The sequence below is a fragment of the Aquila chrysaetos genome, chromosome 15, assembly GCF_900496995.4.
Source record: "Aquila chrysaetos chrysaetos chromosome 15, bAquChr1.4, whole genome shotgun sequence".
In the NCBI taxonomy this organism is placed as follows: Eukaryota; Metazoa; Chordata; class Aves; order Accipitriformes; family Accipitridae; genus Aquila; species Aquila chrysaetos.
In genome coordinates this window covers 1,261,042-1,282,244 of record NC_044018.1, presented here as the reverse complement: position 1 = coordinate 1,282,244, position 21,203 = coordinate 1,261,042, and the positions used below count along the sequence as shown (strand labels likewise).

General features: G+C 63.5%; 1 protein-coding gene across 1 annotated transcript; it reads right to left on the bottom strand.

The window, feature by feature from the left end:
• Nucleotides 1-4,484: 4,484 nt before the first annotated feature.
• KCNK3 (potassium two pore domain channel subfamily K member 3) lies at nucleotides 4,485-19,926 on the bottom strand. Its single transcript, XM_030036836.2, has 2 exons — nucleotides 19,536-19,926; nucleotides 4,485-7,101 (listed from the first exon to the last, which is right to left on the bottom strand). Exons 1-2 carry the CDS (start codon nucleotides 19,876-19,878, stop codon nucleotides 6,221-6,223), a joined length of 1,224 nt encoding a protein of 407 aa, XP_029892696.1. The 5' UTR covers nucleotides 19,879-19,926; the 3' UTR covers nucleotides 4,485-6,220.
• Nucleotides 19,927-21,203: the final 1,277 nt, after the last annotated feature.

Sequence of the window (21,203 nt, the reverse complement as noted above, 5' to 3'; positions counted from 1 at the left end):
GTGGTGGGGGAGAAAAACCCACTCCAAGGGCCTCAGCCAAGGCTGGCTGCGCCGGTCAGGGTTAACCCTTCCCGCGGCTGGGGGGGGGGCATGGGCGGGCAGGGCAGGCCTGGGCATCGCCTGCTGCCCTCACCACCCCCCTGGGATGCTGCTGGGAAGGGGACCGAAAAGTGGCCATGGGGAGGGATGTGGGGGGGCAGGAGCCTTGGCTCTGGTGTCTTTGTGGGGTGGTGGGTGGGGGGGTCCTCCCAAAACAGGGCCGGGGCAGAGCAGCTCCCCCAAACCCCACGGGACCGGGACACCCAGCAGCCGCTGGTACCCGCTGCCGTTCGGGCTGTGGATCTGCCTCCGGGACCCCCGGTGACCCCCCCGGTGACATCCCAAGCGCATCCCGATCCCCCCGGCGGGGACCCCTTGGCAGCCGCTGGGCCGCATCCGAAGGGAAAGGGCGAAGGAAGCAGGATGCGGCCGCCTCCTCCCGGCCCCGTCGACTTCTCCTTCTTTGGTGCCACCGAGGCCGTGGCCATTTCTCATCACCCCTCGCTCCAGCCAGCAAGACAAACACCCCCCCCGTCCCCCCCCTCGTCCCCCCCCGCCGTCCCTCCCTGCAGCCTTCGCCCATGGAAAATACCGGCCGATAAGATGGCGGCGGGCGGGCAGGGGGCACGGCGGGGAAGGCAGCATCCCGCCGCGGGCAGCTCGTGCCCGGAGAAGCCCGACCACGCGTCCTCACGGGCAGCGTGCCACTTGCCGGTGTCACCCGTGGGGACGCTACGGGCTGGGCCAGTTGGGCTGGGCAGGGAGGGTGGGACAAGTGGGGATGGTCTCCCGTGGGCCCCCTCCTCCAGTCCTGGGATGGGTGAGTGTGCCAAGGACACGCGGGCGAGCGGTGGCAGAGCCACCGACTTCCAAAGTCGCCTGCGCGCCGCGCCGCGGGCGCACGCGTGCCCACCTGGTGCCGGCCCCGCACAGACACCCGTGTGGGGCTGTCTGGGGTCCCCAGGGAGGAGGAGATGGGACATTAGGGACACCCAGCACCCTGCGGCTGGAGACCAGGAGGAGCGGGGACGGGCTGGCAGGGTGGAGACGGTGGCATCTCCTGCCCACACGCAGGCATCCCTGCAGCTCAGTGCACATGCACCCCCCCCCCCAGCAGAGATGCTCCCCGGCCCCACGTAATTAATGAGGCCATGAGGCCCATCCCCTCATTAACAGTGCGCATAATTCTTCCATCTCCTGGGCTCAGCTCCTGTTTCTCCAGGCTCAGGGCCACAAGCCGGAGAGTTCCCATCCCTTCACGTTCGCCCTGTCCGGGGGGGGTTTGGTTCCCCCCACTTTCAAACACACACTTTGCCCAGGGCCGCGGGCAAATGTGGGCAGGGACATTGCTGCCTGCCTCCACCTCGGCTTCATCGCCCGTCTTGAAAGCAGCTGCCCCGACGCTGGAGAAACCCGCGCCCAGCCCCGACGCCAGCTGAGGGATGGGGTGGCTCTTCCTCAGGGCACCCCCGTTTTTGGGCTGCAGGCAGGGGTCGGGGAGGCAGCCTGGGTGCTGCTCCGGTGAGGTCAGGAAGGGAGTGACATCACCCCAGAGTGACATCACGCCACAGAGGATGCCTCACTGCCCATGGAGGTGCCACCGGCTGCAGTGGCTTCTCTCTGCCCCTTGGGTCACCCCAGTGTCCCCATCACCAGCCCAGGGTCCCCAAGCCGGTGCCACTGGCACTCCCCATCCCATGGCCGCATCCAGCTGGTGTTCCTCCCCAGCACCTCTCCCCCAGTTCGGATCAGTGAAGGGGCAGGTTGGCGGCAGGGAGCGATGACCCCCAGCATGTCCCTGTCCCCAGGGTGCCAAGTCCCGCAGCTGCCTCGGGATGCCCTCAGCATCCAAAGGACCCTGGTGCAGCGCAATGAAGATGTTGAGGCCATGCGCGGGATAGGGAGAAGGTCAGGGTAACAAAAATAAGAGTTCCCACTCCCCAGCAGTGTCTGCTGGAGCTTTTTGCTGGGTTTAATGAGCTGGGAAGGGAAAACAGAAACATTTAATAAGACTTTTTGTTTTAAAATTAAACCCCTATTTACTGAAAATGGCTTTAGAAACCAGAGCAGCATGAGTTTTCATTTCTTTTTCTTTTTTCCCCCCATTAAACCCCTCATTTTCCTTTTTTCTCTACCTGCTTCCCACCCACTACCTGGCCCCTTTTCCGCCACCCCTTCTCCTCCTCTTCCTCGTGGCTTGGAGGAGGCTGCAGGATGAGTCCCGGCTGCCCGGGGCTGAGCTTCCCCCGCAGCCATGAGCGAGCGGCCGCGCTGCTTAATCCCAGGGAGGAATTTTAAGTCTCTCCAGCGGAGTGTAAATATTTGGGCTACAGCTGACAAGGAAAATTTAAATGCTTTGAGAGGGAAAAAACAATCACCCGGGATGAGACAGCGGGTGCAGATGGCTCGAGGCGCTCCTAAACCCCCTGGGACCTGCCGGGACGTTCCTCCGCAGGGGACACCCCTCAGCCCCCTGCCATGGGGGTGTCCCAGCTCCCACCCCATCCCCTGCCCACGACAGGGACCTGCCCGCACAGCCCTGGTCTGGCCGGAGAGGACCAGTCCCTGCAGATCCCTATGGCTTCCCTGGGGATGCTCCGTTTTCTCAAAGCAGATGGTGGGGTGGGGGGACCCGCTGAAGGTGGCCGAGCCTTTTGTCCTGTCACTGGGCACCACTGGGAAGATCCTGGCTCCATCCTCTTCCCCATCAGGTGTTTATAGCCATGGTGAGACCCCCCCTGAGCCTTCTCTGCTCCCCAGCTCCCTCAGGCTTTCCTCCTACGAGAGATGCTCCAGTCCACCATCTTCATGGACTCCCTCCAGTATATCCATGTCTCTCGTGGACTGGGGAGCCCATAACTGGGCCCAGCACTCCAGATGTGGCCTCACCAGTGCTGAGCAGAGGGGAAGGGTCCATTCCCTCGACCTGCTGACAATACTTTGCCTAATGAAGCTCCGAATACCCTCACCCTTCCTTGCAGCAAGTTGTTGGCTCATGGTCAACCTGGTGTCCCCTTCTGCCGGGGTGCTTTCCAGTCGGGTGGCCATTGCTACATGGGGTTGTTCCTCCCCAGGGGCAGGACTTGGCACTTCTCCTCGTTGAACTTCATGAGGTTCCTCCCTGACCACTTCTGCATCCCCTCCATATCCCTCTGGCATCTCCACCACTCCCAGCCCTGTGTCACCAGCAGCCTCCCAGCAGGTCCACCCCAACCCGTCAGTGACTTTCTCCCCAGTTGCCCCAATGCCAGGGGCCTGTGCAGTGCTGGGCAGGTTGGCAGCTCCATGCAGAGGGCTGGGATCTTGGGGGACCAGTTACACCCCAGGAATGGTCGTACTGGATCAGATCAAAGCTCCAGCTGGCTCAGCACCGTGTCTTCCTGATAGGAAGCACTGGAGGAAGAGGAGGATGGAGGGATGCCTCCAACCCCTCCAGCTGCATCCCAGGGGCAGGAGGGAAGGGTTCAACAGAGGGACCGAACGCCGGGGAAGCACCCAGCCCCCCGACGCTTCCACATCCCCATGGGTGCACCCTCGGGCAGGGCAAAAGCTGCTGCTCGGATGAGCCGCTCTCTCCATCGGCTGCTGCCGAGACAGATCTGCTCTTTGCAGGCTTAGCTTTATTAGATTAGGTGGCGGCTCTCACCTGGGTTTGGACGGAGAGGGTTTTATCCACTTAAAGGCAGGAGAGCAGCCCAGAGCTCTGCTGGTGGCCCCAGCCATGGAGATGGCATGTCCCCGCCCGTCCCGGTGCATCCTGGCCATCAGCGATGCCCAAATCCCCTTGGAGGTTTTGACCCAGATGCCCAACACCGTTTGAAGTGCCCCCGGCTCTCCTCTTTGTGCGTCTCCCCTCTGTGCCTCGGTTTCCCCACGCAGCGCGAGACAGGGGGGCTCAGCCCTGTCCCTCCTGGGTCACACGGTAGATCGCAACCGCTCGCAATCGTTGGACGCTTCTTGGCTGTTGCAGGGAGCAGAGGGAGGTCCCAGCCTGAGTGAAGGCTGCAGAGATGCTGCTATGGGCAAGAACAGGAGAGATACAGCTCTGCTGGGTTTTGGGGGGGGTCCCATGGGAAAAGCTGCTGCAGGGCCCCCTCCAGCCATGCAGTAGTGGGTGATGGTGGGAGGGAAGAGGTCGGGGAGCCCCGAGGGGTTCTGCCCTACCCAGCAGCCCAAAACCTGTCACCCACTGACCCCACCAAAGGATGCTGCAGCCCCGGCAGAGCTCAAAGCTGAGCCTCTCCTCTCCTCTCCCTCGTCCGTGGGAAAAGTCAGGAGAGGGGCAGAGGCTTATCCTGAGGAAATTCTCACACTTCCCGGTCACTGCAGAGCAAAGGCGATGGGGCACGGAGCCACGGCGCGGGGAGGTCCCAGGGGATCGGGACCCTCTGCTCCCAGTCCCTCATCCTCTCCCAGCACCCAAGGGAAGGAGCCGAGGTACTGCCGAAGTTTGAACCAGCCTTTATTTCTCTCTCTAAGGAAAGTAACTCAGCGGTACAAATATGCTTTGGCATGAGAACCAGAGAAACCTTGCCGGGGGGAGTGTGGCTCCCCGCGGGTGCCCTAGGATGAGAAAGATGCAGAGAGCAAAAAGAAATTCCCCGGAGTCATCAACAGTGTCCCCCCAAGACTCCTTTCTGATAGATATTTATAGATTTCTATAGATATGATGATAGTGTCATTTATAATAAATATCCTCTCTGGTATCTAACAGTATGTACAGGTCGTCAAGTATTAGAAATACATTGGTTTTCTTCTGTTAAAAGGTGAGAAAAGACACAGGTGGGTTGGGTGCCCCAGCTGTCCCCAAAGTCCCGCTGGCACCCCTGGGGCTCAAAGAGGGACCAGTGCCCGTCACGGTGTCCCCCGGTGTCCCCGCTGGCGGGGGGACAGCCTGTGCTTTGGGTGCTGGCAGTGGGGAGCGCAGTCCTGGGGGTGAGGGGGGGTGCTCCCCGTGGGGCTGGGGGCTGCCCCGTGCATGGAGGGGGGCAAGGAAAGAAGTTTTTGCTCCCCTCTTGCCGTGACGGGGTGGCCGTGCCGGAGATGACCCCCGGGATGTCCTGGGTCTCAGAGAGGGGAAGCCCCAGGAGCATCCCCTGCTCTGGGCTCAAGGTGTTGGGGTGAGATGGGGTGCGGGTCGAAAGGGGACCGGTTCAACCCCGGGGTGTGAAGGAGAAGAAGGGTGGAAAAAGTCTTATAATGCCCCAGGTTGTCCCCTAAAAAAGCTCCCCGAGGGTAACGGCTCCGGCCCCAGAGCTGCCACAGGGGAGGATGGAGATGGGGGTCCCAGGGGACTGTGCTGCCGCTGCCCGTCCGTCCTACCTCCCAGGGGATGGCTCACCATCAGGAAAATCCCGGGGATGCCCAGGTTTGCCCATCTAAAGAAGGTTAAAATAACCCCATAAAGCTCTCGGAGGGTTGCCCACCGAGTTGCGGCAGGCGTTTTCAGCAGCCTACGTGACTCACGGCTTGTTTTCTCGGCCGCAGGGGCAGGCTGATGTGCGCAGTGATCGAAAAAGCTCCGTCTAAGCCCCTCTTAGCCTGATTTGCCCGTTGAGGCGTGCTCGCCTTCGCCACGGCATCCCTCACCGCCCGGAGACCTGCCTTCCCCGGGGCAGCCCCGTGGCCGGAGAAGGCAGAGGATGGAGGGGACGGGACCTCGCTGCTGCCCACGGTCGCTGCCGGGAGCCCCACGTCCTCCTCTCCCACGTCCCACGAGGCCTCTGGTGCACACACGGTCACGCGTCCGGCTCATGGCCATGCCGTGGGGCTGGCCCGGGGCCGTGGGGGTCCCCAGCTGCTTGCGCAGAGGTATCACGGTGGGAGGTGCAGGCATATCCCCCACCCCATCAGGTTAGAACACTCTCCAGCTCTTCAAATTTCACATTTTTGAGGAGTGGTTTTGCAAAATAAAATAAAATAAAATTAATTTAAATTAAAATAAAATAAAACCAGCAGCTCCCTTCTTCCCGCTTCAGAGAGGACCGGGGCAGCCTCGCCGCTGCTGCTGCATCCCTCCCGAGTCCCGGCAGAGGAGCACAGCCCCCGGTTCCCCCGAGGGTCCCAGCCCGCTGCCTCCCCCTCCGCAGCCAGACCCCGGGGCAGTTTCCTCCTGCCGTGACCAAGAAAGTTCCTTGGCCACGGGGCCAAGGCGAGGGGTCCGGGTGGGGATGGAGAGGGGCTACACGGAGCTGCGGCGCTTCATGAGCCCCTGGAAAGCCGCCAGGCTGTGGAGACCGGTGGAGACGGAGCTGATGGCCGACCGGCGGGCGTTGCAGAAGCATCTGTTGGAAGGGGTCTCCGGACAGCGGCCGGGCGAGGAGTGGCTCTGCTCCACGCAGGTGTCCGAGGTGGAGAGGTCCCTGGGGATGATCATGGGGATGGAGTACTGCAGCTTCTCCCGGCTCTTGTACCACAGGCACGAGCACATGGATTGGAAGTGGAGAACCTCGGCGTAGACATTCCGAAAGCCGCCCCCGCCACTTCCCACCGCCGCCGGTGCGGCCGAGGCGGCGTCCGCGGCGTGGATGCTGCTGGCTTGCCCGTTGCGGGTGAGCAGCGCCCGGTGCTCGGCATCCCGCTTCTCGTCCTCGGCGTTCATGGTCATGAACCGCAGCACCACCAGGTTGAGGAAAGCGCCGATGACCGTCAGCCCCGTCAGGATGTAGACGAAGCTGAAGGCCACGTACTGTGGCTTGTTCTGGAGGGCTTCGTCCTTCTGCAGGGCCACGTAGTCCCCGAAGCCGATGGTGGTGAGGGTGATGAAGCAGTAGTAGTAGGCGTGGAAGAAGCTCCAGTGCTCATAGTAGGAGAAGGCGGCTGCCCCGATGCAGAGGGTGCTGATGCAGGAGAAGAACCCGATGGTGACCATGTTGGCCATGGAGACCTCCGCGCGCCTCATGCCAAGGCACTTCTTGATGCGGTGGAGGAGGTACCTGACGAAGGTGTTGATCCTCTCGCCCAAGCTCTGGAACATGACGAGGGTGAGGGGGATCCCCAGCAGGGCATAGACCATGCAGAAGACCTTCCCCCCGTCCGTGCTGGGGGCTGCATGGCCGTAACCTGGGGAGCAAAGCCACAGAGTGGGATCAGCTTGGTGGTCTGAGGGGGGTGCGAGGTGTGCACCGCCTCAAACCGCTTCCCCGACTGAGTTGGTGGTGGTGAACCCCAACCCTGACCAGTGCCATCCTCACCCCGAGGCACAAGGAGTGACCACGGACGGCTGGGCACGCTGGGGGGGATAATGGGATCTCCAAATGAAAATGAAGGGGAGGGAGCTGGCAAAGGGGGAAAGCCCTCAGCTCGTGGGGAAAGGAGCTGGGGGGCTGGCGGAGGGTGAGGATGAGCCCCTTCCCGCTGTCCTCAACCCCTGTCCGGCGGGGGACAGAGGCGTTGCAGGACACGCGTGTCCCCACGCAGCACAGGCAGTGCCGTGCCCCTTCGTGCCAGGGCCTTTCCCTTCATTTCTCAGGTTCTTTTCCCTTCATTTCTCCTTTCTGTTTTCCTTTCCCTCTCCCTTTCCCTCTCCCTCTCCCTCTCCCTCTCCCTCTCCCTCTCCCTCTCCCTCTCCCTCTCCCTTTCCTTTTCTGTTTCCCTTTCCCTCTCCCTCTCCCTTTCACTCCTTTCTCTTTTTCCCTTTCCCTTTCCCTTCTTTTTTCCTTTCCCTTCCCTTTCTCTTTTTTCCTTTTCCCTTCCCATTCTCTTTTTTCCTTTTGCTTTTCCTTTTCCCTTTTCTCCTTTCCCTTTCCCTTCCTTTCTCTTTTTTCCTTTCCCCTTCCCTTTCCTTTTCCCTTTCCCTTTCTTTTTTCCCTTCCCCTTTCCTTTTCCCTTTTCCCCCTTCCCCTTCCCTTTCCCCCTCGCCAGCACCACACACCATCGACAAGCGTCGGGGCGAGGGCTTCACCTCCGATGCCCAGAGCCAGCAGGCTGGGGCCACAGGAGCAGGCAGGGGCCGCGGGCAGGGGCAGCGGGCAGCAGGCAGGCAGGAGCACTGCTGGGGTCCGGGGGGGCTGCAGCCGCAGCTCACCGACCGCTCAGACCCCGCAGGGGCTCACAACCGCTTCCCTCGGACTCCGAGCGTGTTTGGGACAGGGCTGGGGGTGCCGGCACAAGCACACCCACCGCAGCACCCGCTTCTCCAAGGCCTGTCCCAGCAATTGAACCCGAGCCGGCACCCACGGCCACGGTGCCGCAGCAGCCCCCCAGCCCGTGGGAACGGTGGAGGGGAGCTCGCCCTGCCCCGGCTCTGGTTAATCCTGGCTGGGCGGAGGCAGGCGACATCCCTCACTGTCACCCTCGCCGGCAGCCTCTGGAGGCCAAGGATTAAGCCAGGCCGGAGCGAGGCGAAAACAAGGATTGTCAGATCTCTGCCCAAGACGCCTCTGAGGAGCTGGTGTGACCTCTCCCAGCCACCAGTGCCGCCGGCTTGGGCTGCGGCCGTGGGAGCCGGAGAGCATCGCCGGAGAGCATCGCCGAGAGCATCACTGCTCTCACCAGTGCCAGGTGCCCGCCTGTCCCTTCCCTCGCTGATGGAAAAGGGGGCTGCTGCTTGCTGTCCCCTCCCCAGCAGCAGAAGGGACACCGAGGCAATGCCATGCCACCCAGGTGGCCACCGGGTCCCGCAGCAGAGCTGGGCAATGCATTTCAAACCGGGGTCACATCCCACCACCCTCAGGGCAGGCACTGAGCCCTCACCCTGCCTGTCTGCCTGCCCCTGCCCTTCATCTTCTGCCGGACACCCTCCCAACAGACCAAATCTCCCCATTCCTCGTGCATCAGCCGGTCGAGGACGGGGTTTTAGGACACAAGCCTTGAGCAGTGTCCACAGGCCCCGTCCCTGCTGACAGCCTCGCCGAGCATCCTTCTGCCCGCTCCTGCCTGCCCCGCACCACTGCAGCCTCCCGTAGCTATATTTAGCCCCATTTCCCCAGGGAAGGGAGTTTATGAGCTCTCGCAGCGTGTCCAAGCGTCCGTCAATCTGCCAGCCCCCCCCCTTTCCCGGCTTTAGCGGGCACTGCCTGATCTCCAGCACGTTTGAGGATGGGGGGAAGGTCATCGGGATATGAAATCCAGCCAGTGGGGAGAGAGAGACGCCGGGAAGGTGGCGGAGAGGGTGAACCCCCAAACCTCTCTCGTACCTGCGGTTTCATCCACCGCGGCAAGAAAACGCGTTGGAGAGGAGGGCTCGGCTCCCGAGGATGCGGCAAAGTCCTGGCAGCTGCCAGGTTCAACGGTGGCTCTGCTTGCCCTGCCGCACTGGCACGTCTGACTTTATGGCACGTCCCGGCTCGGCAAGGCTGCCGGGCACAGGCAGCAAGGCTCCCCGCCATGCTCCTGCCCTCCCTGCAGAAGGGGTTCAGCATCCCCGCTCCTCTCCATCTCCTGCCCCCCTCCTGCAACCCCCCCAAACCTCCCCGCCGGGTGGGTACTCCTCAAAGGGGTGTCCCAGGAGGGATGCTGCCAAGGGAGAGCACGGTCAGGGTGCTCTGGGCTCCCGCTCAGGGTGCTGCAAGCAGGCAAAGGAGCACAGCGTGTGTCCCCTGGGAGAAAATATGACATGTCCCTGAGGAACGCAGCCGGCTCGTCTCCTTTTTAGGGCTGCGGAGGAGCAGGGGTAGATCTGGCCGGGGCTGCGGGGAGCAGGTGCAGGTCTCGGCTGGCCCCTGGCCCGGAGCAAATCCCAGGCTGTCGGAGCGATGGATGGTGGGGATTAGCAGGGCAGCTGCTGGGGACGGGAGGAGGGGGGGAACATTGCAGAGCGGAGGTGTTACAAGGCTGGAAGGTGCAAAGGGCTGGGAAGGAAGGGAGAGGGTCCCCGGGAGGTGGTACTGGGTGCTGAAGGGGTATGGGAGGGGGCTGAGCCCTCCAGGGAGGCGGTGCAAGGGAGTGGGGGTATGAAGCAGTCAAGAAACCAGCTCCCTGCTTCACAAAATCGCTGCAGGAAAGCAGGCGCTGGCAGTGAGCGAGGGCTGGTGGCCACAAGCCGTCGCCCACGCCAGGACACCTCCGTGCCCAGGCGGGAGCCCTGCGTCCTGCTGCCAGAGCCATCACGCTCCTCATCCTCCGGTTCAGCGGTGGGGGATGCTCCCGGGGTCCGTGCTGGGCACGGGGTGGGTCTGTCCTTGCACCCACCCTCACCCCCCCCATAACCTGGCTGTCTGCTGGGTGGACGCGTGGCTGCTGTCCCCCTTCCTTAGCCAGCGCGGCTGCCACCTCTTGCCGTTGCCACAGCCTGGCCCCTGCAGAGGGATGCCAGAGCCCTTCACCGTGGTCTCTGACCTGTTGCAGCTTTCACTGTCCATTGCCGGGCTGCGAGGCTGCAGGAGCGATGAGGGAAGGTTCAGGCATCCCGGCTGATGGGGGATCTACCAAAGCAATAACCACTCGGGGGGTCTCCAATGCTTTGGAGCAGCCTCAGTTTCTGTCCCAGCCTGGAAGGAAGACAACTCTGGTCCTTCCAAGTCAGGGACAAACTCAACTCTGGTCCTTCCAAGCCTGGTTTCACAGAACCATGAAACCCCACAGCCTGCGGAGCGCTGCCTCCCTTCTCACCCTGCTTCCTGGCAGGTTTAGCAGCAGCCACCAAGGTCAGTACCTTCCTGTGCATTTTGGGGAGAAAGGAATAACCCAACCGCATCTGTAGACACTGGAGGATCCACAGTCAGGAGAGCCCCAGGGATGCTTCAGTGGAGGAAAAGTCTCATCCTCCGGAGATTTCACCCCCCACCATGAAGACCACCCTCCCCAAGCAGACCCCATGCTTGCAGCTGGCTGGCACGATGGCGAACACGCAACGACCCCAGGCTCCCAAAGCACTTTAGCACTCAAAAGCAACCAACGCCCAAAGCACTCAGCCCTGAGCCCCCCGAGTCCCTGCCCCAGGCAACCCCTTCTCCTGGCCCTCATGGAGAAACCCTCGGGGGTCCCCCAGCGATGGAGGCAGTGAGTGGGTATCCCTTGGGGTGCAGCATGCCCTGGGCAGCAGCCTTCGCCTCCTCCTCGTGTCAGCCCTGCAGCCAGCCCTGCATCCCCCCGCCCCATCGCTCCCAGTAAGGACCAGCATCCTGCTCAGCGTTTAACGGGCGCCTGTTTCCCGATGTATCCCCTGGGTGACGCAAGCTCGGCCGAGGTACAAACGGCACCCACGCAGTGCCAAGCTCTCTCCAGCACCCGCAGCCAAGAACAACCTGGTTCTGTGCCCAGTCCTGCCAGTTAACCAGTGCCGGGGCTGAGCCTGGGGACCCCAGCTGTCCCCCAGGCTGGGGATGGAGACCCAGGCGATGCAGCCGGTACACGGGGTGCCCCTCAGCACTGCCTGGGAGATGCCCCGTCTTCGCAGGGCGAGCAAACAAGCAGGCAGAGAGCGGCTGGGAAAGGCAGCATGTGGCAGCGGCAGCAGCGCTGCCAGCCTGCCCTGAGCAAACACGGCCCTGGCACGAAGGGGCACGGCGCTGCCTGTGCTGCGTGGGGACACGCGTGCCCTGCAACGCCTCTGTCCCCCGCCGGACAGGGGTTGAGGACAGCGGGAAGGGGCTCATCCTGCCCGGGGACACCTCCTGGGCAGGGCAGGGTGAGAGGCGGCCGGAGCAGAGGGACAGGACCCGGGCAGCAGCTCCCTGGGGCTGGGCTGAACTTGGGCAATGCAGAGATGGAGCGAGCCCTGGGACCCACAGCACCCAGGCTGCTGCTGTGCCAGCTGGGTCCTGGACCCACAGCAGGGACTGTCCTCGCTGTGCCTTCACCGGGGCGGGTGAAGGGGCAGCCAGCTTGCCATCCTCTCACCCTGCCATCCATCCATCCATCCACCCATCCATCCATCCACTCATACATCCTTCCTTCCATCCAGCCATGCATCCACCCACCCATCTGTCCTTCCATCTATCCATTCATCCATCCACCCATCCATCCTCCCACCCATCCAAACTTCCATCCACCCACCCATTTGTCCATCCGTCCGTCCATCCATCCACCCACCCATCCATCCTTCTATCCATCTACCCATCCTTCCTTCCTTCTATCCATCCACCCACCCACCAAAAATCTCTGCCCACCCACCTCTCCTCCTGCCCCCCTCTCTCCCTGTCCACCCTCACCCCCATCTCCCTACTCTCACCCTCCAAACTCCCCCCTGCACTCAGCACTGGGGGCTGCCCTGGGTGGGGGTGTCACATTGGAGAGGGGGTGGCGGGCCTGGCTGGGGGCTTGTGCCTCTGTAGGATGGAAGGGACCCCAGGGTTGGAGCCCCCTCCAGGACACCATCTCCCCAGCAGGATGGGGGCTAGACCCTCAGCTGCCCCTGCCCCCCCAAAAACACAGCAGTGGGGTAACCTCCCCAGTACCCCTTCCCATCCTCTGCACCAGCGTCTGTGCCCCTGCCGCCCCCCTGGTCCCCGTGTCACCGTGACCCCTTCCCCCCACATTTATCCTACACACTTGGGGGGTGTCATCCCCCAAAGGGGCTTGGAGCCACCCCCGACCTGGATCCCACTGCAGGGAGGGGGCAGAGCAGGACGGTTTGGGGGGTGCAGCCGGTGCCTGTCCCCCCCCAGGCATCGCTCCCTGCAGGCGGGGACTGGACCCTGCCGTAGCGGGGAGGGGGGGTCAGGATGGTGTCATGGAAAATCCCGGCGCCGGCCAAGCGCCCTGTTTGTGCCGAAACTGGCAATTTTTCCCTCAGTCCTGGGGCTCCGCCAGGCCCCTTCCTGGCCCCCTCCCTGTCCCCCCCGTTCCATCCCTCCCCTCCTCCTGCAAAAGGGGGGTGCAGCCAGGCCCCCCCAACTGCCCTTAGGGGCCCTGCAGCAGGAGGGCGGTACTGTTGGCGCTGGTGGTCAAGGTGGGATACCCCGGTGATGGGCACGGCTGGGTGCTGACGAACACCCCAACACGGGAGGCTGGTCATGCTGGTTGAGGTTTTTTTTTTAGGGGGAGGGGGTCTGCCCTGCATACATCGACTCACACTGCTGGGCAGAGGGACCCTGGCACAGGCAGTTAGACCCCCCCCTCACCCCCTGCAGCACCCAGGGGCCACCTCCCACGCTTTCAGGAGGCCCTGAGCCCCCCCGAAGGTGACACAGACCCCAGGCTCCTGCAAGACTCAGACCCCAAAGGACCCCTCGACGCTGCCCTGCCTCTCCCCACCCCATCTACAAACGCACCCCTCTGCTATCCCCCCCCCCCCGCCGAGTCCCAGCGGGATGGGGATGGGGTGCAAGCTCAGGAATCCTGTCCCCGGGGAGTTACGGCCGGTCCGGTCACCCCATCACCTCCTCCCCGGGGAGATAAAGCCCCTGAGCCCTTGATGGCTCTCGCTGCAAAGCTCCTTACGCCAGGGATGCTTCCTTCCTTGCCGCCCTGCCCTCGGCCAAATCCCCCCGCATTTCCCCCGGGAGGCAGGTGGGTGCCATGTGCTGCTCCTCGTTTACAGAAAATGGGTTTTTTCTCCACCATTTTTTAGCTCAGGCCTTTGCAGGGCAGAGCCGGAGGCTGGCAGAGGGGGGGCTGCCCCGTCGGTCAGCCCTGGCCCTCCCCGGGACACTTCACCCAGGGTCTCCCGTTGGAAAAGCAGGATGCGGCTCTTTCCTCCCAGCGCTCTGCTTAGTTTAGGTAGTGGCAAGGTGTGGAAGGGTGTGCACCAGCACCCAGCACAGTGCACCAGCACCGTGCACCAGACCCATGCACCAGCGTGCAGCACTGTGCAACAGCACCCAGCACCGTGCACCAGCACCATGCACCAGTGCTCAGCAACATGCACCAGCACCCAGAACCATGCACCAGCACCCAGAACCATGCACCAGCACCATGCACCAGCGTGCAGCACTGTGCAACAGCACCCAGCACCGTGCACCAGCACCATGCACCAGTGCTCAGCAACATGCACCACCACCCAGAACCGTGCACCAGCACCCAGCACTGTGCACCAGCGCCCAGCACTGTGCAAAAGCACCCAGCACTATGCAACAGCACCACGCACTGTGCACCAGTGCCCAGAACAGTGCAACAGCACCCTGCACCAGCATCCAGCACCGTGCACGCAGCACTGTGCAACAGTGCCCAGCACCACGCACCAGCAACGTGCCGCAGTGCCCAGCACCGCGCACCAGTGCTCAGCACCACGTGCAGTGCCATGCACCGCGCACCGTGCCACGCACCAAGCACTGTGCCCTAGCACCCAGCACCGTGTGCAGTGCCACGCACTGTGCGTCAGCGCTCAGCACCACCTGCAGCACCGGCGGGGCCCTTCTGCCCCAGGGCCGCTCTCCTTCACCCCTCTCTGCAGGCAGACAGGCGAGACCCCAGCCCCGCCAGCACGCTCCGCTCTTGCTCCTTCAATTAACCCTCCCGGCTGTGATTTATCCAAGGTGGCGGTGCCTGCTATAAATCCCGCGCCGCAGTCACTTCAGCCTGAGAGCTGCCTGATAAATATTTAAGCCGGCTCATAAATCACACGCCGGCAGAGCGGGGCTCTCCCGCAGCTCCAGCTGGGGTCCGGCCTCTTGGCATTAGACCTGGCAGTGCCGAGTCTGAGCGACCAGCCCTGGGGCTTGGTAATTGGGAAAAAAACCACCCCAAACCCAAAGAAATTGTTTGGGTTTTTTTTTGCCTGGTCCTGGGCGATGAACCCCCCCTCGCCTCGGAGCATCTCTGCCCCAGCACGTGGTGTTTATGCCTTGCTCTGAGTCAGGCTTTGCTGGCGAGTTTAATGAGGCATCAGCTGGGAGAGGCCGAGCAGGGGGCAGGGAGGGAGACGGTATTAATTGCTGTTATCGCTCTGGGATGGAGAGGAACAGGGAATTTATAGCCTGGGTGGGAGGGGGGAGCGGGATGGCGGGGAGGGATGCTCGCGGAGGGGCAGCACTCCTGCCAGCAGGGCTGAGCCCCCAGTTCGGAGGGTCCTTGGGCTGAATCCTGTGGGAGAGGACATGCATGATACCTCCATGCCACAGGTTTGCTGGAGCCTCCCTGGGAAGAGGCTCTGCCTCCTCAGCAAAAGTGCTGAGCCCCAGCTGAGCAGACTGCTGGGGCAGCAGGCTGCAACTGCCACCCCTAAAACACACACCGCTGCTGGGAAGGGCTCAGGGATGGCTCCGGTCTCAGCCACGTACATGCCATCTCCCCATTCACCCTCTTTGTGCTTATTCCCTGATCAGTGGCAGAGGTGCATATGCCCTCATTAGGTTTCAGAGTGAACAGCCCAACCAGCAATCCCAGCATACCACAAGCAAAGGTGTCAGGGGATGGCCTGATGTCTAACTGGAGAGGGAAGGAAAGTGGTCCTGACCTCCCAGCACTGCTCTCTGCCAGCACCTGCAGCTCAGCAGCACGGCTGGGTTACTCAAATCCCCACAGCGACCGAGGAGCTGCCAGGCTGGACAGGGCTGCTCTCCTGGGGAAGCCCCACACATTCCCAGGGCTTGAAAGGGGTGAGATGCTGCCTGTCTCTCCCCACTGCCTGGGCATCACCTCCCATCAGGGCTGAGGGGAGAGGAATCCCAGCCCTGGAACAGAGTGGTACAGTTTTTCCCTCCGGCACGTTAACTCGGAAACCTATCAAAGGCATGTTTGTAAGTGCCAACACTAATTTCCACTGCTATCTTTTTTAGCAGGCACGGCTAGTGCAGAATGGGAACAGAAATGTCCAGAGGGGCTGGAGGGAGCGGGTGCCCCATCCCTGGCCTTCCCTCCCCAACCAGCCCCACCGCAGCCCCAAAACTGCTGCAACCTCCTCCTTACCCCAGCGGTGACGGCTCCCACACCTTCCCTGAGATGTTTCCCTCTGCTGCATCCCCCAAGGCCAGAGAATCGGGGGTCCTTCCCCTCCCACTGGTTCCAGTACCGGCAGGGTTGTGCCGGTACCACTGGCACCGGCGGTGGCCGGGGGTGCGTGCGCCGGGGTGTCCCCAGGTCCTTCCTCCTTTATTGCTGGGCCAAGCCCACAGGCATGAGCAGGGAAGGGATTCCCGCCGGGAGAGATGCTACGGATGCGATGGACTGGGGACAGGCACGTTGCCACTGGAGGAGGCAGCCCGGGGATGGGGGTGATGGGGTGACTGATGGGGAGACCACGTGCAGAAGAGGGTCGGTGGGGACCCGGTCTCAGCCCGGGGTCTTCTGGCCCGAGCAGGATCCCTGGTCCCTTAATAAACAAGTGGGGAGGGAGGAGGGCTGTAACAGATGGTGACACTGCGGTGGCATTCGTCACCTGCCCCGGCCCATATGGCCGCTCGCCTCTCCGCACACAGCGAGGCGTGTGGCGGGGGGGGGCAGGGAGATGTGTTTTTTGGGAGCAATCCAGCGAGAGCCATTACAGCCAGCCCTGGAGCATGGAGGCCCCTTGATGTGGGGACAGGGACCGAGGTGACAGGGGACATGTCTGGCTGATGCTGACATCCCGCGAGGGGACGCCGGGGCTGGCTCTGCCCGGCTGCAAGGGCAGCCACGTTCCATCCCTGCTCGCCCTGCAGCTCCCCTTGCCCCCAGCTTTGCAGGGAGGGGGGCAGAGGGTGATGACAAACCTAAATATCCTGGTCCCCGGTCCCCCTCCATGGTGCTTTGGGGGTCCCCGGGTACTGGGGCAGCTCCTCGGGGGGGTGCGGGGGGGCCTGCACCCCACTAGCAGGGTGCAGGGCTCAGGGCAGCTTCGTGGAGGGAGGGAGACCTTCGGAGCAGTGCTGGGAGGGCAGCTTGCCTCTTGGCTGTTTTCCCAGAAAAAGGAAAAAAAAAAAACCCAAACCCCAAAATGTAAGAAAAACTTTCCAAGTGGGACCTGTCACCCTCCCGGCTTTTCCTCCTTCCTGCTTTAAAGCCGGCCACAGCACCAGGATCTCAACCGGCACAGGAGCCCCAGCACCCCGATTGCCTCCTGAGCGCAGTGGGGAGCCTGGCTCTTTGCGGTCCCCGACTGCAAGTGGAGGGGTTGGTAGGCAATTTCCTGGAAGAATGCCTTTTTTTTTCCCCCACTGGAAAATCCCACTTCATGGGAATAATGGAATTTTCTTTCCTCTCTTGTGGCTTTAGATGATTTTGCTCTCTTTGCTGGTGCACGCTGGCCCCGGTCAGCAGCACCCAAGCTCCATTGCAACAGGCCAGCTAAAGCGCCTGCCTTCGAAATCATCAGATTTTGATAAAAACAGTATTGTCTTACATATTTCTGTCCGTGCCCCTTCCCCCTACACACCCTTGGACATCACGGAGGCTGAAGCTGCCGGCAGAGAAAGGCTCGATGCCTGCAGAGCAGTAAAACCCAGTTTGGGGACATTCCCTCTGCATTTCCCTCCCACTCCGCTGCAGCTGGACACACATTTTTCGGGGCCGGGTGCCATCACCCCAACCCCAGAGGGGCCCCTGAGCTCCCACATCAAGCCCAAACCAAGGTTTTAAGGTTTTTAACCCCCAGCCACAGCTGGCAGGGTGCTTTACTGGGGTGTAACGCCTGCATTGGGGCTCAGCCACGCTCAACCATCCCTCCCAGGGCTCCGGGCAGCTGCAGGCAGGGCAGGGGAGCCGGGTGTCCCGGGGGGGGGGGGCGAGGCAGGGCAGGGGTCCCGACGCCTGCCCGCAGCCCGGTGCTGAGCCACGGCCTCTCGGGACCGTGAACACCGGCTTGGCTTTGTCTCCCTCCTCCGTCACTGCAGCATCCTTTGTGTGGGCTGGCGAGACGCCGCTCGCTCCCGCTCGCCTCCCGCTCGCTCCTCTCCCCAGCCCCCCGCGCACCCCCTTGCCCGCTCCTCCTCCCTCTCACGTCAAACATAAGCTGCTTGTCTTCACTTTCAAAGCCTTTCCCAGCTGCTCCCGCCAGCCGGAGAGGCCAGCCCCTGCCTCTGCTCAGCCCGCGGCCGCTCCAACACCCATATCTCAGCCCTGGGAACCAACAGTGACCCCAACGTCCACGTCTCAGCCCCCAAAAAACAACAGTTACCCTAAAATCCATGCCTCGGCTTCGAGAACCAAGAGCCACCCCAACACCCGTTTCTCAAACCTGGTGCCCCACCAGCCCTCCCACCCTGCTAGCTCCTGCCGGCATCTCCCTGGGGCCGTGGTACCCACGGAGATGCTGGTCAGGGCCAGGCCAGCCCCGTGCCATCCTGGTCCAGGCACCGGCTGACCCCCAGCCCTGCGGGCCCTCGCGGTGGGCTGAGGATGGGGCAGTTTGGGGACCAAGGGACAGTGGGGTCACCCCAGGAGCTGCATCGAGGGGACCCGAAGGACAGACGGGTTGATGATGTGACCGGGTGAACGTACAGAGCAGTGGTCTGGAACCCAGAGACAGATTCTGCAGCCCCCCCCCCCAACCTCCCCAGTTTCTGCAGCCCCTCTCCCAAAGTGGGGGAGCACCCTGGGCACCCTGGGTGGGGTGGGGTCAGTGCAGGGAGACCACCCTGAGCACTGGGGCACAGCACCCACACCCCCCTTGGTAGAGCCAGAGCATCTGTGCAAGCAGGGATGTACCCCCAGACCCCCCTGCCCGGGCTGGGGGTCCCACCAGGCTCTCACCTGGGAAAGGCAGGAGATGGGCTCTGAGGCAACCCTGTCCCCAGGGGACCTTCCTCCTCCTCCTCCTCCTCCTCCACCAGGGAAGGGGTCAGCCGAGGAAATCGCCTGTCCCACAGCCCCACTGTGACCCCCCCACTGAGCATCCACCGCCCCCACTGCCCTGCCGGACTCTGCTCCCCCCCCGGGAACCTCTCTGCAGGGCTGCAAAGGGGGTCCCGGCTCAGATCCCCCCCCCCCCCTCACCCACCCCCAGACACCCCCGAGCTGCAGAGGGTGTGGGAGTGGGGGTGAGGAGCCCCAGGTCCTTGCGGGGGGTCCCCAAGGCTGGGGGACGTGCTGGTGGGGAGCCCAGAGGCTGCGGGGATGGGAGCAGGGGGGTACCTCGAGAGTAAGGAGACCAGAGACCATGGGGATGGGCAGGTCGCCGTTCCCCGAGGACGGGGGGGCCGGGGCAGGAGGGGTCCCCGATGCCTCGGGGATGGGGGCGACGGGGAGGGGTCCGGCGTTGGGGTGCGGGGCTGGCGAGCAGCCCCGATACCGCGGGAATGGGTGGAGGTCCGGGCGGGGAGTTTCCCAGGGCAGCCGGCCGGGTAGCCCTGACGCTACGGGGATGGGCGATTTCGGGAAGGTCCGGGCTGGGGTTTCCCGGTGGCGGAGGAGCCGTTCGGGAGAGTGTCCCCGACACCGGGGGGACGGGCGGAGGTCGGGCGGGGATTTCCCGGTGGCGGAGGCGGGTAAGCCCGCCGCTGCGGGGGTGGGCGTTTTGGGGAGGGTGCTGGCGGGGCTTTCCCAGGGGCAGCGGGGGCTTGGCGGACGGGTCGCCCCGATACCCCGGGGATGGGCTGGGGGGGGGGGGGGGGAGCCGGGCGAGCGTGTCGCCCCGACACCGCGACAATGGGAAAAGTCGGGACGGGCGGACGACCGGGACCGATATCCCGCGGCCGGGAGACGGAGGATGGTGTCCGGGGGTACCGGGCAGCGGCGGGGCGGGGGGGACCGGCGGGTACCTATGGTAGTGATGACGGTGATGGCGAAGTAGAAGGAACCGGCGAATTTCCACTGGACGCCGGCCTTGTGGGGCTTGAGCTTGAGGACGACCCACTCGAGTTCGCGGTAGCTCTCGGCGCTGAGGTTGTACTTGCTCTTCAGCTCCTGGCTCTTGGCTTCCAGCCTCCGCCGTTCCGCCGTTTCTTCCTCCGACTCCAGCGCGTCGAAGACGGCGGCTCCCACCAGCAGGTAGGTGAAGGTACACATGATGAGCGCCAGCGTCCGCACGTTCTGCCGCTTCATGGTGCGGCGGCGGCGGCGGGGGGCGGCGGCGGCGGCGGCGGGGGGGGTCGTCTGGGGCATGGCGGCGGCGGCGGCGGCGGGCCCGGCTCCGGTGGGTTCGGCTCGGTTCGGCTCTGCGCTGGCGGAGGAGCGGGGAGGGCGGCGGAGGAGGGAGGGGGGGGGGACGGGGGACGGGGGGGGGGGGGGCCGAAAGGGGCGGAGCTGTTCTTCAGCACCAACCGCCCCGGTCACCGCCCGCACCGGCACCGGCAACCGGTACCCACACCCCCCCCCCCCAAAAAAAAAAAAAAATTTAAAAAAAAGCTTTGCGCGCAGCCGGGGCGGTAGCGGCGGGGAGAGCGCTCCCACACGCGCTCGGGGTTGGGGGGGGAAGGGGGGGGGGGGGCGTGGGCACACCCAGGTGCGCGCACGTGCACCCGCGTGCGACCCCCCCCCCCCCCTCCACACACACTCCCCCCCCCCGCGCTTGCACACGCGCGTGCAGGCACACGCATATGCACGCTCACGCCCGCGTGCACACGCGCACCCCCCCCGCCCACGCCCGCACCCACACACGCGTGCTGGCGCTCGCACACCCCCTTGCACGCGCTTGCACACACACACACACGTTTGCACGCACACATACACTCCCCTGTGCGTATGCACCCCTTTGCCCACACTTGCACACACACTTATATGCGTTTGCACACACACGTACACACCCCTGTGCGTATGCACCCCGTCGCCCACACTTGCACACACACACACGTGCACACACATGCCCCTGTGCGTACGCACCACTTCGCTCACACTTGCACATACACTTATATGCATTTGCACACCCCCCCGTGCATCCACACCCCCTCACCCACACCTGCACACACACTTATATGCATATGCACACATGCGTGCACACATACACACATGCACATACAGCCACACATATGCATATATTTACACACACACACACGCCCCCCCCCATACACACTTTCACACTCACACATCACACAACGGCCCCGCAGCCGCTCCCTCACGCCTCCATCTGCATGGCTGCTCACGTGTGTGCACATGCACCCCAACTCTGCCGTGCATCGCGCACACGCGCGTGCACACACACCCACGCACGGCTGCAGGGGACGAAGGCTGAGCTGCCCAGACCAGCGGGCCGGGGGCTGTTCCCGCTGCGGGGGTATCCCAGCATCCCGGGGGTGCCCCGGCACGCGCGTGTGTTTTCAGGGCACCATTCCCTGCTCCATCCCAGGCACCTGCAGCGCAAAGTCGTGGGAGATCTTTGGGAGAAAGGCCCCAAGCACCAAAGCGGGAAGCGGGAATGGATCCTGCCCTCTGGAAAAGGGAACAATCTCGGCCTGTGCGTGGGCCCCGGGACACGTTTCGTCAGCCGCTGA